This window comes from Calonectris borealis, chromosome 5 (genome assembly GCF_964195595.1).
Source record: "Calonectris borealis chromosome 5, bCalBor7.hap1.2, whole genome shotgun sequence".
In the NCBI taxonomy this organism is placed as follows: Eukaryota; Metazoa; Chordata; class Aves; order Procellariiformes; family Procellariidae; genus Calonectris; species Calonectris borealis.
Window position 1 is genome coordinate 36931662 of NC_134316.1, and position 17288 is coordinate 36948949.

The 17288-nt window shown below is 39.5% G+C and overlaps 1 protein-coding gene and 1 long non-coding RNA gene across 4 annotated transcripts in view; one reads left to right on the top strand and one right to left on the bottom strand.

Moving 5' to 3' along the window:
- Positions 1-39: 39 nt before the first annotated feature.
- LOC142082965 (uncharacterized) lies at positions 40-10928 on the top strand. Of its 2 annotated transcripts, XR_012673910.1 has the most exons (4): positions 40-1249; positions 3290-3805; positions 5885-6188; positions 7934-10928. It is a non-coding gene; the product is annotated as an uncharacterized LOC142082965 (long non-coding RNA). The 2 variants fall into 2 exon arrangements; XR_012673909.1 differs by having other exon boundaries at positions 3290-6188.
- Positions 6178-17288, bottom strand: part of GPR176 (G protein-coupled receptor 176) — a 47471-nt gene continuing 36360 nt past the window's right edge. Inside the window, exons 1-3 of one of the 2 annotated variants that reach the window (XM_075151825.1) lie at positions 16158-17274; positions 10625-10877; positions 6178-8970 (exon numbers count right to left, since the gene is read on the bottom strand). In XM_075151825.1, coding sequence (XP_075007926.1) covers positions 7863-8970; positions 10625-10877; positions 16158-16185 — 1389 coding nt within the window. In that variant the 5' untranslated portion in view covers positions 16186-17274 and the 3' untranslated portion in view covers positions 6178-7862. Of the gene's footprint in view, positions 8971-10624; positions 10878-16157; positions 17275-17288 lie in introns of those variants that run through there. The other variant, XM_075151824.1, reaches the window with a different exon arrangement.

A 17288-nucleotide genomic window follows, 5' to 3' on the forward strand; every position in this document is an offset into this window, starting at 1 on the left:
TGTGTGGTGGGGTGGGGCCGGGCAGTGCCGAGCGGTGGGAGCCTGGCTGAGACTGTCACCGCGACGCAGGGCGGCGGTGGCGGGCGTCCTCCCGGCGGGTTCCGGTGCCCTGGGCGGGGAGCTCGTCCTTCCCTGGCGCCGGTGCCTGCGGACGCCGAGGCCCGCGGCTGCCTGGGCCCGGGGGCGCCCGCCGCGGAGCAGGCGTAAGGGGAACGGCGTCTGAAAAGCTGGGTCGCTTTCAGTGCGTGTGCGCGCTGCCAGCGGAGCAAGCGGCATGCAGAGACTGAGCTTAAGACTTGGATTTTCCACAATCTCGGTGAGAGACGGTGGGTGCTGGTGTCCCCGGCCGGTGGTGCAGCTGCGGCCGGCGCCCTGCGCCCCTTCCCGAGCGGCCTGAGCCGGGGGGAGGGCGGCGGGGGTTCCGCTAGAGTCAGCGTTGGGAGCTGCTAGCTAGGGTGTGGTGGACGTGTGAGTTGCAACCATTTTCATGAGAGCGTAATTCTCGTAGCTGTTGTCTTTCCCACTTCAGTAAAAGAACAATTTTTGAAGTGTTTAATCCAACAGAAAAAGTTACTGTATTGAGCCTTTTAAACAATATATCTCTGCTGTGAATTATCACTGTTGCTTTTGGTAGTCTGTTTGTCTAGTCTCCTGCATAAGTTGTGTCATGTTTACTTCTGAAAAACGATAGTTCAATGACTGTTTTAAATAAACTCACTAAAACTTAAAACTAATACTGTGGTCACCATTTTTTTACCTGAATATTCACTGTTAATAAGGGATTTTAATTAATCCCTTTTATTTCTTTTCTGGATTTAAATAGGATATGAGGATTAGCTCCTGTGTTCTGATTAACTTGTAAAAGCTGTAGAGACAGTTACTGGCCTCTACAACCTCCTTTGATACCCGTGTATGTTAAAATCAGGTTTTCATGGGCAGCAAAAATTTACAAGAAACAAAATATGAAGACATAAATTGCATCTTGTTCGAAGTAAGGTTTCGGTTGACAAATTTTTCTGCCAAAATAAATCTTACTACAGAAAATATGCTAGTGAACCACGTGTATTTTAGCCTCCTTCCTAAGCATGCCAAGGTCCAGGTATGTTAAAATTTTAACATTAATCTTGCAATTGCTAATTGAATACCATAGTGGTATTTGGAATGTGTGGTGCTTTCCAGATGGTGCAGATCATGATTTGAAGCAAAAATAGAAGACTGAATGTTTACATCAACAAGTTGAGTATTTAAGGTCAGTAATGACAACGAGAAAGCAGTAGAAGAGACAACATAGTTCAGAACTAGCTAAACTAAAATCTTGCTTTTGCTGTATTAGGAATTGTATTAGCTATGAATAATGAGGTATGGAAAGCAGCTAGGAATAACTACCCCAGTATTTATTTATTTCTATAGTAGCGCGTATATTCTTAACAGCTGACAGAGTTTGACTTGCTATCAGCTTCCCGTATTACAGACTGCCTACAACCTCAGAAGAGCCCACGAGAGTGTCCAGCTCTGCGTTTGGTAACAAACTGACAAAAAACTCCTTTGAAAGTGGTGCAGGAATAGGCTCCTTACTGCTGCTTGTCCACATAGAATCAGTGAAGGTTATCAATGAGGCTATCACACCCGAGAGTTAATAATCATGGCTTAGCAGGGATATCTCAGATCACAGTTGACCTTGTGATCTGTGAGTGTTACGTGTTCTAGAAGACCCAGAGAGGAAAAGAAGAGGTTCATAGAGTTCATCTCAAATCCTGCAAATCAATCCATGAGAGTCTTCATCTCCAATAAGAGGACTGAACTTTGTAAACATCATTAAATATTACAGAATCTCAAATATTGTTACAGGTAGCAGGTGTATTTATAATGAAGTTTGAAAAGCAGAACAAAGGGTGTGATTTCCTTTTTTTTGCCTTTTTGGGAATAGGTCAGTTTTGTTCCATGATAAACTAGATACTTATCTGAAGTATGTTGAGGATAAAATAAAAAAAAAAAGTGTTGAACTGGAGAAAACCCTTGTGTCTAGAAAGGATACAGCAAGAAAAGCACTCCAAGATGTGCTTTTCATCCTAAAAGATAGGTTACAACATGATGAAGGCACATTTAGACAAGTTGTCTTGATACTCAGAACACAGTCACCATAGTAACAGAATTCACTTATCCTTTTCTCCCTAATCCAATCAAAAAGAAACACACAAGGGGGAAAAATACAGGGAACTTGGTTCCCATTACTACTGCTTACATTCATACTCCTTTGCTGAACAGCATTTTAATACACAAACAGGTAACCAAAACACTTTCATTGTCTCATACAGGTTGGAGGGCAAATTCTTAAGACTTTGTTTAATGCTTATTAGTTATTAGTCTTTGATATTTTCAATATTTTTCGGTGTGTTCACCTGAAGTAGCTTTTCTTTACCACAGGCAGTATTTTTAAGGTAGACTGTAGCAGTTCCAGTACACTGATCAGGACAAGGACAGCTAATTTTCCTTATATTAATTCCCCTAAATGTTAGGGGAATAAACAGACCCTTTTCTTGCAGAGAACTAGATTATGTATTAATATCTTTTGATTGGCGTATGCCAAGTCAAGGGCAAAAAGCCAGGAATTTTGGGCCATATTCCAACTTTTCCAGAAACCCTTGGTGGGGATGAGTGGAGTTCTGCGGCGTGCTCCATCAGCAATAGTGATACAGCATAGTAACCTGTCAGCTGAGGAGGAAAGGCTAACCGAAAATGCTAAGTCCAGATGGTAGAACTTCCATGGTGTTTAATAAAGCCAGGTTTTCATTCTCTGACTTGCATTGGGAAAGGTCCTGCCTTGACAAGACTGTCTTCCATGCTGCCACACCTCCTCCTGCTGAAAAATAGCAGAGTTTAGGAAGCAGGAGCTCAAAACGGACTGTGTTGTGCTGAAATCTCTCCGTGCCATGGGGTGCGGTGTGTCGGAGCTTGCTACTGGACAGTCTCAAGGGGACCTGAAGAGTGAGATCCTACAAGCATCTAAGGACCTTCTTCCGTGGCTTAGGATAGGATCCAGGCAAAAAGTAGAGGGTTTAGTTTTACAGAAAATGGAGGCAAAGAAGATAGATAGAATACTGCTTAGGTAAGTACTGTGCACAAAGGAGTTTTTGGAGTAAATCACCATCTCAGTGCATTATGTTTAGCCATAGGGAACCTCAGGATGCAAAAGAACAGCTGTGTAGAGAAACCCTGGTTTGCGTTAACAAATGTGTATTCAGGAAATTGGATCTGACTTGATATTTCTTATGCTTTCTTTAAAAAATAGTCCACTTTCTCCTCATGGAGAAGAAACAACAGAACTGCTCCTATGCATGTGCAGAGGGGCTTTCGCTGAGATGAGGAATGCTTCTGCATCCCACCCTAATATTGTTGTCCCTGAAGACAGCAATCAGAAGAATCAGCCTCTTCTTACTCTTCACCACCTTTGACTGGTTTAGCAGCTTAAAAACAGACCTGGAACAAAGATCACTTGGAGCTGGTTCCTGCTGTTCCCCCTCTGTGTCCTCCAAAGGAGGGGAGGAATCAACTTGGTCCTGAGTAGAAGCATCTGCATCTGGAGTTCTGCAATTTTCTACAAAATGTGTTGTGTTGTGTTGTGTTTTGTTTTGTTTTCCTAAACTGTCCTTGAATTACAAATTACTGAAGATTGCAGTGACTAACCTTGTGGTCCCAGTTCGATAGTTAAAGACATCATTATAATTCATTTAGCAATCCTGCTAATACCCCTACTTTGCACAGGGAAAGTCACTTTAACTAAAATAAGAAGCAGTCTTTTGAAGAGGTAAGAATGTTTTAAGTTTGAAAGCAATAACTTCAACTGTATCTTTTGGGGCGGGAGGGGCGAGTCCTTTATGGCCAAAAAAAAGAAAAAAAACCCGAAAACCATTGATTATCTCATACTGATGCCTATGTAGGTTAAAGCACAATTACACATTAACTTAAATAACATTAGAAGGCAGGGATTTTGCTTTTTTTATGTTTACATTCTTTATCAAATTATGCAGTGCAAGGTCAGGTGACATGAATGAGAGGAACTACCTGAGTCTGTGGGACATGTAATCACCTCCAGAGCTGGTGACCTTCACAGCAGCTTATGGGACAGCTCCTGTTTAGCTGGAACCCAGCTGCTAAGTCCCAGTCCTACTGATCTGGAACTACAGCCTGACTTTCCTTCTGTTCTTCAAGATATAGCCCACTGATACAGGAACATTTTCCCAGGAAACAGGCAGAAAAATAGAAGAAAACTCACTATAGAAATCCAGCCAGCCTCTTCTGCAAAACATTATCTATAGGTGTATTTTTAAAACCAGAACAAATGCATTCATTAAATTACTGCAGCTTAATAACAATTAAATCTGTTATACAGTGGAATACTTGGGGAGTTTCTAGAAAACAACTGCTTTTCTCTGGAAGTTTATCTCATTGTGCAAAATACATTGTTGCCAAGTAGCCAACCAATATAGTCGTAGTTGGTGCTGAAGGACTGTGTGGGGTTTTTCTTTTTTTAATTTTTACATGTTGTTTGTTTGAATTTAACAGTATTTCTTGAGGATATCTAGGAACAGTAAATTGACATTGTGCCCATAGTCTTTTCATCCTTTTTAAAGGACTTCTTCCTTTGTTTAATAAGAGCTCCATTTTCTAGTTTTCTCCCCTAAGTGCTAGAATAATGAGTTTTAACTTTCCTTCCTCCAAGTTTATTCTCCAGTAGTAAGATTTAGCCTTTAAATCTATTTGCAGAGGCCAAATTACCCCAGGCTTTCACTTATTGAACTCCCACAGCTTTTCTTTGTACTTCACTTTCTTTTATCAATAATGTGGAGAGAGAAATTTATCTTACCAACACCTGTGGTGGTTAAAAACAACCGTCGTAACAAAAAAAAAAACACCACACTTTTGCTTATCTTTAATGTGATGATAAAGAAGAAAACAAGGTGGTTTTTTTTCATATTGGATGCTGGAGAACATTTTGCCCAGTAGAAATCATTTGAACCACAAGCCAACAGACAGCAGTAATGACTCAAAGTTACCACTGTCTTAGATGAAGTTAAAAATCAAACTCTACAAGTCAAATATTCCATCTTCCATAAAGAGTCTCCTGAATTACTGTTTCCTGATGACAATTCTAGCACAGAGGCTGAATTATGAATTTTACACAGATTATTTTTTCTATGCAAAGATATGCTTTTGCGTATTTTTTCCACTTCCCTTAAACATTCACATGGATAAACTGTTGAAAGAGGGACTAAAATAAAACATTCCCAAATAATTCTTCAGGTATGGAAAACCACCTTAGTTAATTTCTTAGTGAAAGGTTTCAATGTCTTCAGATACAATCTGCTAAAAAAACATACAAGCAAGTTTTTACAAGCAAGTGTCCTCTTTGAAAGAAAGATATTTTTGTCTCAGCAGTCAAAACCACTACAAACTCCTTGCTTTCCAGATACGATAAAACTAAATTCTATGCAGTTTGGCTCTTTGAATTTATCATTGGCATTTCATTCAACATGAGAGTTGAAAAGGACAAAACTAAGTTTGCTTTCCTTAAAGGAGTTCAGATCTGAGTAACCATTTATCCACATTCATTAATCACACAGACTTTGACCAGTATCTGTATGTAAGTGGGTAATAAATAGTAAATTTAACCAAAATTCATAAGGAAAAACTATAACTCCTACTTTGCTTTTGAGGTTTTCAGGATTTTTTGAATGGCATCTGTTCTTTCACTAACTTTGGAAAAACAAACACTCCATTAAATTACTTTTTATCAACACTTTAAAAAATGTCTGCTATGGTACTTCTCTACCTCTGCCACAGAAGGAAAACCTTTTCCTGGAATATTTCTTCTGTCTGATTTCAGGCAAGCTATGTCTGCCTTCTCATCTCTGTATCTAAGAAGCAGGGCAGCTGGGTTCCCACCACCCATCTGGATCCATTGAAGACTGCTCCTCACTCCCAAGCTGAGAAGTTCTTGAACTAGCAAGAAGTGAAGAGTACTGAAACCAAAGAGGAAGTGGAGAATAACATCATTTACACAGTAATTTATGAACTTTTTTAAAATACATTTTTATTAAAACTTTTGCTTTTAATGCCTTGTAGAAATCCACCACCTTGGAGCCATCGGAAGCTGCTGACTTTCTTCAAACATATCAAAGGAAGAACAGGTACATCTCCAAATTCTGTTTCAGCAGAATTTTTTCTCACGTTTAACATTAACCGGTTGGATTTAGTAAGTTACTGTGAACTTGGCAGGATTCTTCACCTTGTCCTTTTAAAAGTATGCTTTAAAGAAAACCACTTTCATAAACAGGCAGTAACTACAGATAAAGGTTCAGCATGCACCAAAGGGCTAAAGTACAGGAGATCCACAAGGAGTACACAGATGTTACTAGATTGTGCTTTTAAGAAACTACCCACAGAGACAACAGTGAATGCAGATAAGAAAGAAGGAAAGACTACTTGCAACTGAACAAGGATTGAAATGCCAGGGTTACAGTAGTTTCAGGCCATCTAACAGACTGATACAGTTTAAAATTCACACTCGGTATAAACGAGATGATATGCCTGTGATGACGCAGGGGGGAAGCTGCAGTACAATGCCTGAACTCCTACAGAAAGGCTGGTGTGCTGATACCAGGGATGCGTGACTGTGATTCACTCAGGAATTAGGCACCAGATTTGAAAGTCTCATGTTCACATGGCCTACTCTGTGAGACGAGTGGAGTAGGATGGTTGGTATCTGTATCTGTGAAGGGAGAAGGAAAATCTCCCTACCTCTGACAATAGTGAGCAACGGCATTAATAAACCTTGCCTTTTGGGGTCTGTTACCAGCTTCCTCACTCAGCGGTTCAGTACAAGGCTACTAGCATTTTTGACCCATTTCTTTCATTTGCTAGCTTTCCCATAAGAAAACAGCAGAGTGCACCAGCAGATGAGTCTATTTTAAGATTGACCCCTTGGTTACTTACACAATACATACATTACACTGTTGGGACATTTGTATATGCCCTTTATCACAGGATCAAAGTGTTCTATTTATGCCCTTGGCACATACATACTTGTTTACTGGAGTCAGGATTTGTCCTGCATGGTCTCCAATCCAGTTTTTACTTAAAACTACAAGAATATATGTTTTTTTTTAAAAAAAGTTCTTCCTCAGGTTTGACACACGACGATTTGGGTATCCTTGGCTTTGCTGAAGTTTTAAGCCAAAAAATAGTGGTTTAGGTTTTAAAAAAGTTCAGATGTTTGGCAGATACTTGGTAATTAATTTGTGCAAAATGTCCAGCAAGTTTTATTTTTAACACTGATTTAAGAAACGGGCTTAACAGAAAATAGATGTACTTAATAGTCCATCTTACTTCATTAATGAAATGTGCAGAACCTTGCTGTGTCTATTTACAGGAGGTTAGGACTTACCCATTTTGCACGTCTTCTGCTCCCTAGAGCCTTTCCTATTAAGTTACTTGGATACCCAGTCCATTTTCACACAACATGAGGTTTCCCAGCAAACTGACTGCCGTATTTCCATACTTCAGCCATACAAAGTGTTCCCAAAGCCATATGTACTTTTTGAACGTTAACCAGGCAGGTATCATTATAGGGATTTCACAGATAAAAGTAAGAATCACCATCTTTTGATATATTATTTTCATGAAAATGTATTAATAAGGAACACTTGTATATATGTTTCCCTTTTGTTTGTTGTTTGTTTGTTTAAATTATATTTGGCACAAAAAAAATCAGCCTGTAACAAATTTCAGCATAACAAAGATCCATGGGATCACACAAATAATAGAAGGTGACCTTCCTCTGTCACTTAAAGCTCCTGCTCTTACTAAGAATCCACCCTGGGAAAGATACTGACTTTATTGTTTCTGCTGATTTTTCTTTCTCCTTTACACTTAGGCTGCTTTGTCTGGATTAGCTCTTCAGGGGTATTCCCCAGAGGAGGCAGGAGTCGCTTCTTACTGTTTCGGTTTTCTGAGAGCCACTGCGGAGGCAGCTCAAAGGGTCCAAAACCAAACTGCATGGAATACTTGTCATTTACCATATCAGCTTCTGTGGGCACAGCCGGCGCCACCTGAGCTGCAGAGTCTGCAATCGTCTGTGGTATAAATTTGTGAACCAAAGTCTCTCCTACCTCTAAACTGGTGGTAGGAATTTCTTTCTGTTGAAAGTCACCAGAGCCAATGGATTTGGTCTCATTCTCCTCATCTTCCGTTGGCTTGAAGATTTGTTGTTGCCCGATATGAAACATCTCCAGAAGCTGGCTCCCCGAACGGACATTGGGCTCCAGATTAGCATCTGCAACACCACCCGAGCTGACAATGTTTCTCCTGCTATACCTTCGGTGCAGCTGTACTATTGTCCCCACTAAGCACTTCCGTACTGATTTGTTAACAGTTAAAAATAACAAAGGATTGGCCAGCAAAGAGACCTTGGGCAACCAAATGGCAGTGAGGAGCAAGAAGACCGAAATATCTGAAATATTGAGTATGGTGCGGTAAATCACTAAAGTCACATAGGGGACGCTGCAAAAAATAAATATCATAACCATGGAAAGCAGCATGGCATGAAGCTCAGCTTCTCGCTGGGAGGCATAAGGGATAGAAATTGTATTCTGAGGGGTCCTTAAGGCAGCTATGATGACTTTTTTCTTCTGGCTGGCACTCAGTGCCCTGCGAATAAGAATCATAAAGAGAAATACCACAGCCACTGGTACAATCACAGTGGTGATGTTATAGATGATGACGTATATCAGGTGGCCAAGGGAGTAACTCCAAGATTCCGAACAGGTGGACATGGCATAAATATCAGACACATTGGTCACAGCAAATACTGGAATGCTGGCCACTATTGCATGGGCCCAGATATAGATAACCAGGTCTCGGGATTTTGCATCAGATATTTTTCTTTCCAGAGGGTATAAAACAGAATAGTACCTGTCAAAAAAAAAAATTAAAAAATTACAACTGATACAATGCAAAGGGTGAAGTCTATAGTAAGCATAGTGCTTATGAGAAGCCGCTCAGGAGCTGTCTAAGCATAATGCCCCAAATCCCTAACTGAGTGGCCACCTGACTACCTGCTTATGAGAGGAAAAAAAAAACCCCAAGGGTCTGCCTTTGCAGGTCTGTCTGTGGAAAAAAACTGAATATTCAGACTTCAGGATCACATTATTGGTGGTGAACAACTCTTTCAATAATTGGGACTACATCACTTTGGCTGATGTGTATGAACATTATTTTGAAGATTTCATCATTTACTTACTTGTAAACTGGACAGCACAAGATTTCAGAAAACATAATGGAGGCATAGGTATGTCGCATTGAAAGGCCAGACTCATAATTAATTTGAAAAGCTGCTTTATGAAAGATTTTTTTCTCTGGATGTTTGGAAAAAGCTGTTGGTCACAAATTACATGTACCCATCTACTGGAAGGACAATGGGATTTTGTTTTTCACAAGCTCTGGTTGGCAAGGCCCGGAGCAAAAGAGTAGTCAAACGCTGAATATTTTGTGTGCATTAAAAAAAAAAAGTGCATCTCTGACATGCACTTCACATTTCAGGCACTGATTCATTGTTTGCTTACTACTGTGGACTTTTAAGCTCACAGAATGTTCATGAGAGACCTATGTTTTTACACTTACCATTATAAGTGGTAGCAGTTTGTGCCTTTTGGGAGGAAGACCACAAGTTTTACTGGTGAAGGGCAAACGATACGTTGTTCCAGTGGCAACACTGGTGTGCATTACAGATAGTGATACTGATATCAAGACGTTAACATTAAAGTAAGAGACATATCACCTCATTAGGTATACCATTTGTTTTTGTAGTGCGAACGTATTCTGTGATGAGACACGATAACAGACTAACAATAATTTTATCTAACATGTATGAATCCACTGTTTTAGTAATGTAAACCGTATTAAATCAGTATCTACCCTTCCTTAAAAATATCTAACTTACACTCCCCGTCAAGATGATAGAGCTGTGCATTTAGGTGGGATCAAGAACTGCTAATAATAATAAGCAAAATGAATGGAATCCAAAAACTTAAGACAGTCCAAAGGGCCACTTTTGTTTTAGATTGGTCTTCTACATTCAAAACCTGTCTGAATTAATTCTGGTTGTATTAATATTGTTTGTGTTTTTTTAAAACAAATCTACATTTGAAATTTGAAATTGATCCACAATCTACCTCAGGCATTGGTAAATTCTTCTAACAGGCAATGGCCTTCAACTTCCACAGTTCGAAATGTGCACCTGGTCTATCGTCTGAAGTTGTCTGCTTTCAAGTTCCATTACTGAACAAGAATTATTAACAGGAAGAAAGAAAGAATAAAAACTTTTCTGAAGACGAATCTATAGACTCAAAGTTCTTTATAAATGTCCAGAGATATCATAGTAAACTGAAAAATAAAGGTTTTCAATGTTACAGAGGGGAATATTTATCCCAATACATTCTAGAAAGCAGCTGTACACTGTGAGCAAAGCACAGGAACAAGAGCAAGACCAATATGAAAGGGAGAAAAGGGTTTCAAAGGGAGAAAAAAGAAAGAAAAATCAAGGATCCTGGCAAATTTGCTCTCTTACCTGTCAAGAGCAATGGCTGGAAAACTAAGGATGGTCACTGAGCAGAAGACTTTGTGCAGAAACTTGGCAATTCTGCAGAAGAGCATCGTATAGATCCACCAGCAGCAGTGTGGACTGGCACTAAGAGCAATGTCAAAAGGCACACAGACTAGGCTGGCACAGATGCCCGAGCAGGCCAAATTCTTAATGAATCGGTTTGTTACAGATTTAAGTACCGACGTTCTGCAGGTTGACCACAGCACCATGATGTTACCTGCAAGTAGAGACAGGAAGGATAAACAAAGCAAAAAAAAAAAAAACCAAACACCAACTAACCAACCAACCAACCCCCCCAAAACCCAACAAGAATAATTTTAACAGATTTGAATGTTCCCTAGTACTGCAAATAAAAATACTTGTTTGGAGTTTGCCAGGAGTCACTGATTTGAACCATCTCACTGCTTGAACTAAAGTCTGTAATGGCTGGTGGCTTTATACATCAGACGGTTGAAAACAACTACTCCCCAGGTATCTCCTCCCAGCTTCTAGTAATGAATGAATTAGGGAATTTCAGAGGCAAATGCCTAAGTAGGATATCCAAACCATGTTTTTAGATGCTTATGTTGACTCCTGCATTAAATGAGCCATCCTGAGTATTCAAATGCAGAAATTTGCTGAAGTGCTCATATTTTAATAACTAGTGCATAATTCTTTTTTAAAGATAAAAATACACTGTAAGTAAATATAAATATAATTAAAATATAAATATAAATATATGGGTTTAATCTGTTTGTCTCTGTGTGTAAGTGGATCACAGGAGCTTGCTTTTCTTTCCAGTGGCCACTTCAATGGCACCGACAGGCCTGTGTGAAGTCACATCCAGAAGAAATTTGTCTTTTTTTTTTTTCCCCAAGAGATACTATATGTACATAATAACATGTAATTAAACAAATGGGACAGGCAAAAAAAAAAATACTTGATACACATAACTTCACAAAAGAACACACAGAATGCAACCCACTGTTTTGGATATTCAAGCCCTACACATTTGTTTCAAATAGGGTGAATGGACAGCAGTGAAGCAGAAGTACAGAGAGAAACGAGCAGTGGCTAAGATAGTAGTTTTCCCGTATCGTTGTATCTCATTCTATCCAGATCTCAGAAAGAAATATCGTATTATAGAAACAAATTTTCCATGGCAAATTTCCCTATGATTCTAACTCACAGCAACAGCACAAGACTAAATGAAGCAATCTGTTCTTACTGCATGCAGCTCTAGGCCCCTTCTAAAGCATACCAAGATGCCAGAAAACTCACACTCGGAATATAGGATTTTATCTCTCCTTTAAAAACCTGTCTTTAGCAAGATTTTTTTTATCAAAAAAAAAAGCAAACGAGTGCTACTAGGAAAAAAAAGGCTTAATAGAAGCCCGTTCAGGCTTCCCTGTTCCCTGTCTTCTTGGCTGTGGCTTTACCCTCCCAGGGCAGGTGACACACAAGAGGCAGCAAACTCTTACGCTGATCAAACGCTGCGGCAGACGCTTTCTGCGGTACCCAAGCAGATGGAGATGTACTAGTGCAGAGCTAAGGAGGCAGGAGGATCTCTGCTGAGCGGGGCACACACATTCTACATCACGTAACCTGGTCCCGGCTTTCCACCCGTGCCTGCACAGACACTGTGTTGGCTCAGGCTCCAGCACCTAACACTTGAACATTTTAGTGCCAGCTTCAGACAGAGCACTTGAAGACTCACTGACAGCAATAGGAAATACAAAACTTTCAAAGTGTGTTAAAACTGGCAGGCAGCAGATGGATGTGCAAGGTGACCAGAGCAAGTTAGAAGCACACATTTTTAAAGACGCATGCAGATCATGTATTTCTAAGCAAGCTGTCCAATTGAAACTGAAAGGTGCCTAATGTTTCAGCTAAATGTTTGTCACATAAACATCATAAAAACAGCACAAAAATATGCAAAGTTTTCTCTGGGGTTTCACAAGCATTCTTTGTAAACCTACATGGCAGCAGAGTTATTTTCAGAAAGCATTGACCCTTTTATGAAACGATCTGACAAAGAAATGAAAGCAAACGTACTTTATACAACTCCCCCTAGTAATTCTTCACAGTGTTTTTAATGGAGAAAAAATCTCTAGTGGAGCACATATCTCTTGATGATACTATCCCCTAGCTCATCAATTCTAATGTACTTTATTAAATACCTCTCCTTCTGTAAGACACTAAGCAATAGACAGTCATTAAATCATCTTACCTGACAGCAAATCCAAGACAAAAATAAAATGTAATAGCTCAGTGCATGAGACTGATTAAAAACTCTGTTAAAATTTCCATACTGAAGAAATACTGCAATCATTCTTTGTTATCCAGTTCACTGTGTATCAGGCAAAAATTGTCCTAAATGACAGGTATTAGTGAATTAGCAAAATTCTCAGCATTGGCCAAATTATGCAGCTGTGCTCAGTGCATAGCTCAGGTGTGAGCTAGTTGTTCTGCACTAGCAGTAACTGCATGGTAAAGGCCAGTATCAGCTTAATAAAATGTGATTCTCCTTTATTTTATTTCTCCTGGAGACGTTCTGTGCAGTACCACCAGATCAACCAAAATAGCTACCAGCATAAAAATACTGCTTGACAAGACAACTCCATTTACCCTGCTGCAGCTGGACAGCATGCAAAGCAGAGTTTAGCTTCCTACCTCTAGGAAATGTTAAGTTGTTCTTACTGCAGACTGTATCAACAACCGCATGTTGTTGATACTATGTATTGTTGACATTTACCAGAAGCTCTTTTGAGTTGAAGTGCAATTGTTTTATGAGGCAGTTGGATTTGTTAGTGGTTTTGTAGGGTACCTACAAATACACACAATGAGAGGAAACAGCATCTTAAGCTGTTGATTGAGATACGAAAAAGCAGCTCTCTCTTGACACTACCATTCTTTGGCTTGATTTTTCCTCTAATTAATAAAAAAACCCCAAGCTTTTATTTGCTGAGTAGAGTTTTCCTATGGTTGCCCACATAAAATGACAGCAAGATCATATTCTTGTTCACATGGCCAGTGTGTATACCAAGTGGCAAGTACCAAGAAATACCAGAAAGTCAAGTTTAGCTTCTTGATAAAACAGTGCACCGTTTCAATAGAAGCATGCAGTATTAACTTAAAAATCTACTGCACAGACATACTATTTAGGTCTGCAGTACTTGAATGTCATTTGGAATTCAATTTTCTGTATCTTGCGTCATGTGTCTTATGCAAATTCCTTTTCGGCAGCTGACAAAATATTGAGTTACGTATTTACTATCCGATGTGTTTTAAAGAATGGAATCATCATCTGGTTTTGGCAGGTGCTTTGGGCTTGACAATATATTCCACAGGCAGTATTAAATCAATTGTATTTGAAGCTTCCTAAGTTGCTAGGAGATATTCAGTCAATCAAATCACTTGCTTTCAAAAATATCTGTAACTCTCCAGCTATTAAAGAAGTACTTCTCACATAGTAATAATATATTATTACAATGTCCTGGAGTAGTGGAGAAGCTGCGTTGGTTGTTTTTTTTTTTTTTTTAATTTAAATCTTTCATCTAGTTTGAATTGCACTGATTTTATAACCTTACTTCCAAAGCAAGTTTCACCTCCATTAGAATGAATATAAATGAAGAATGGAAAAATAAAAGAAATCAGAGGGTTTTTCATTAATACTTCAGAAGCAGCTCAAGAACTCCTAAGCTGTTCTTCAGGGTCCTACACAAAGGAGCTTCATTCAAGACTCCAGATTCTTAACTGTTGAATTACTTCTACAAATTATGTCATATTGTCATTTATACATCAGAGAGTCACAAGGATATGAAATTAGCTCTGGTGCTGACTGATCCTAAATGGAAGTGGAAAGAATAAAGTGTAAAAAAAAAATATTGGTTCTAAGATGATGAACTATTTAGACAGACAAAATAAAGTCAGAGCCTGAAAGGGGAAAAAAGGATAGGCAGACAAGAAGTGTCCACTTGGGACGCTGGAAAATTAGTGAGGGAGTATCCCTCAGGGAAACATTCTTTTTCCACTTGCAACTATGAGTAACTTGTATATTAATAAGCTGCTCTGATGAACCAGATCAGCTTCAGTATAGACTGGTAGATCTTTCTGCTGATGTCTTCAAATCAAGTATTTCCCTTCGTGCATCTCAAAGCCACTCACTCAGAGAAAAAATTACACCAGAAGCTTTGCACAGCATTAAATATCAAGAAGCTTCAGAACAAAACTGCATCCGTTTCCCATTTCAGTGTTCCTCACCTTTCCCCAGCAACTCCTTTCCATGGAAGAGAGTAACAATGTTCCAGGCAACAAGGTAATTCAACAAGCATTATAGCAATTGCGCTCTGAATCTTTTCACGTCTAGAGGCACTTTTCTGTTCTGTATGTATCAGTCGTTCACCGTCGAACCCATGAAAGACACTAGTCTAACACCAGTGTTCTCCTTGGCTTGCAGCTGTACTCGGCCGTTGCACATCCTCATAGTGGACAGAGCTGTCATTTCCTAGCATGGGTTAGTTTCTGAGGTGTTTCTGCTGGCTAACTGGCCTAGGGCTACATAACCTTGGATTTAAACTTCATAATGGGATTTTACTAGTTAGCTGGGAGGCATCCAGGGAAAGTTGGAGTGAACAAGCAGCTGGAAAACGTAGCATTTTGCTGTTTTCCGTAAGTTAATACTGCCTGGACACGAGTGTCATTTATAAATGATCACATATGACAAAGCATATCCTATACTGGTTGCACAGAATTCCACCACTAAAAGAAAAAGATCAAGTGTTTTTCATTTAAAAAGGAAAAGCATATCTTTGGTCTTCTCAGAGAATGAGCTATGTCTGCATAAAACCCTTACTACCCCTGACGTTAGCTGACAACCTGCAGGAGGTAAGTATCCAGCTTGTCTGTGCCTTGGGAAATTTCTCCAAGTAAAAAAGAGGAATAGGAAATATTAAACGTAACCACTGCATGAGAAGCAGCTCTTTTCATGTTAGAAACAAACACATGTATAAAGCCTGCCCAACAAGGTCGGAGTTAGTTTTATCCTCTTACATTATCATAACTATCAACATTCAATAAAATCTCCATGTACTATATACCAATTCCATTGTATTCAGATTGAAAGGATGATTGTTTCCAGTCATCCCCTACTTTTTTTTAATTGAGAAATATCACAGATTAGCAGCCACACAGTACATGAAGTTGCACAGAAATACACTGAGAAAGCAAATACAAGGGTCCAGCACAGCGTGCTGCCCAGACGTCCTTCAAGCCTTTCTAGTGTTACAAGTTCACTGTATCTGCAAGGAGTAACATTCTCTGCGCATGAAATGTTATCAGAGTGCATTAGTCTGATTCAAAGCAGCAAAAAATATTTTTACTCCTCTTCCAAGTTGTACCCTCCTCAGATTTCATTGCCAGACACAAAGTGTTGATGCAGGCCATCAACAGCTGAGATAGTTTTGAAATACTAGCTCTTAGCAATAACTCAAATAATGTGAAAGATTCTTAATAATACCTTTAACGAGCAGAAGGACGATCCCCATGGAAACCAGAGACTGTTATCTAAAACAAATGCATTTGCCATGCAGTCATCCAAAAAAAAAGAAGAAATGCTGCTCTTTGATGATTAACTCACGGAACCCACCCCATTAGCTGGGTATGGCATTCATCTTGCATTTTTGTTACCATTAATCAGCACGTAATTGAATCAAAACAGAATCCACACTCTAGCAAAATCCTCCTCCTCACAGCTTGCCTTCCTCCGCTTGCCGATTTCCCTCCCACCCAGAGCGGGGCTCTCGGGATCGAGCCGTGCCTCCCGGCGGAGCCCCTGCCTGCCCCACCCACGCCCCGCGCAGCGCTCCAGGGGAGGAGCTGGCAGCCCTCTTCATAAAACGGCAACGCAGGAAGCAACGAAAAAGGTTAGAAACGGGGCTGTAGCCATTAAAACCTTCCATTGAAAACAATTAACTGAAGAAGTCACAGGTTCTGTCAACATGATGAACGGGAAAAAGGTCTCTTGTTGAAACACCAGGATGATTACATTCCCAACCCTCAAACTCTCTCTTTTTTATTATTTTCTGAGGTATTTTGAGGAAGGTGTTTTCCGCAGAACTTACTCTGTTAAAAGACAAACCTCACTCAAAAAGCGATTCCCTGGAAACATTTTTGGCAACCCATGATAGGTAGCTATCAAATACCCTTCTTATGTTAAAACGTATGTTGTTTATTTATTCATCTCCAGAGGGAATTGGGTGTATCACGATACACGGTGGCTTATATAGCTTGAAGAAATGCGTAATTTTATCACAGAATCACAGAATGGTTGAGGCTGGATGGGACCTCTGAAGATCAATTGGACCAAACCCCTGCTCAAGCAGAGCCAAATTCTTGTAATTCTTTGTAATTCTTGTATATTTTAGTTTAAAAAAGTATAGTAATCAGACTGACAGAATTGCCTTTATAGATGAAAAAAAAACATAAAACAAAAACAAAAAGTAAACTTCCTGAAACCAAATCCAACTTTTTTTAACATTCTAGCTACCAACTTCAAAATTCAGTGATAAAATAACAATTGCACTCCGGTTATGAACAGTGTGCAATAACTTAATTTGTTGTTTTAACATATTGCTTTCATTTTCAGTTT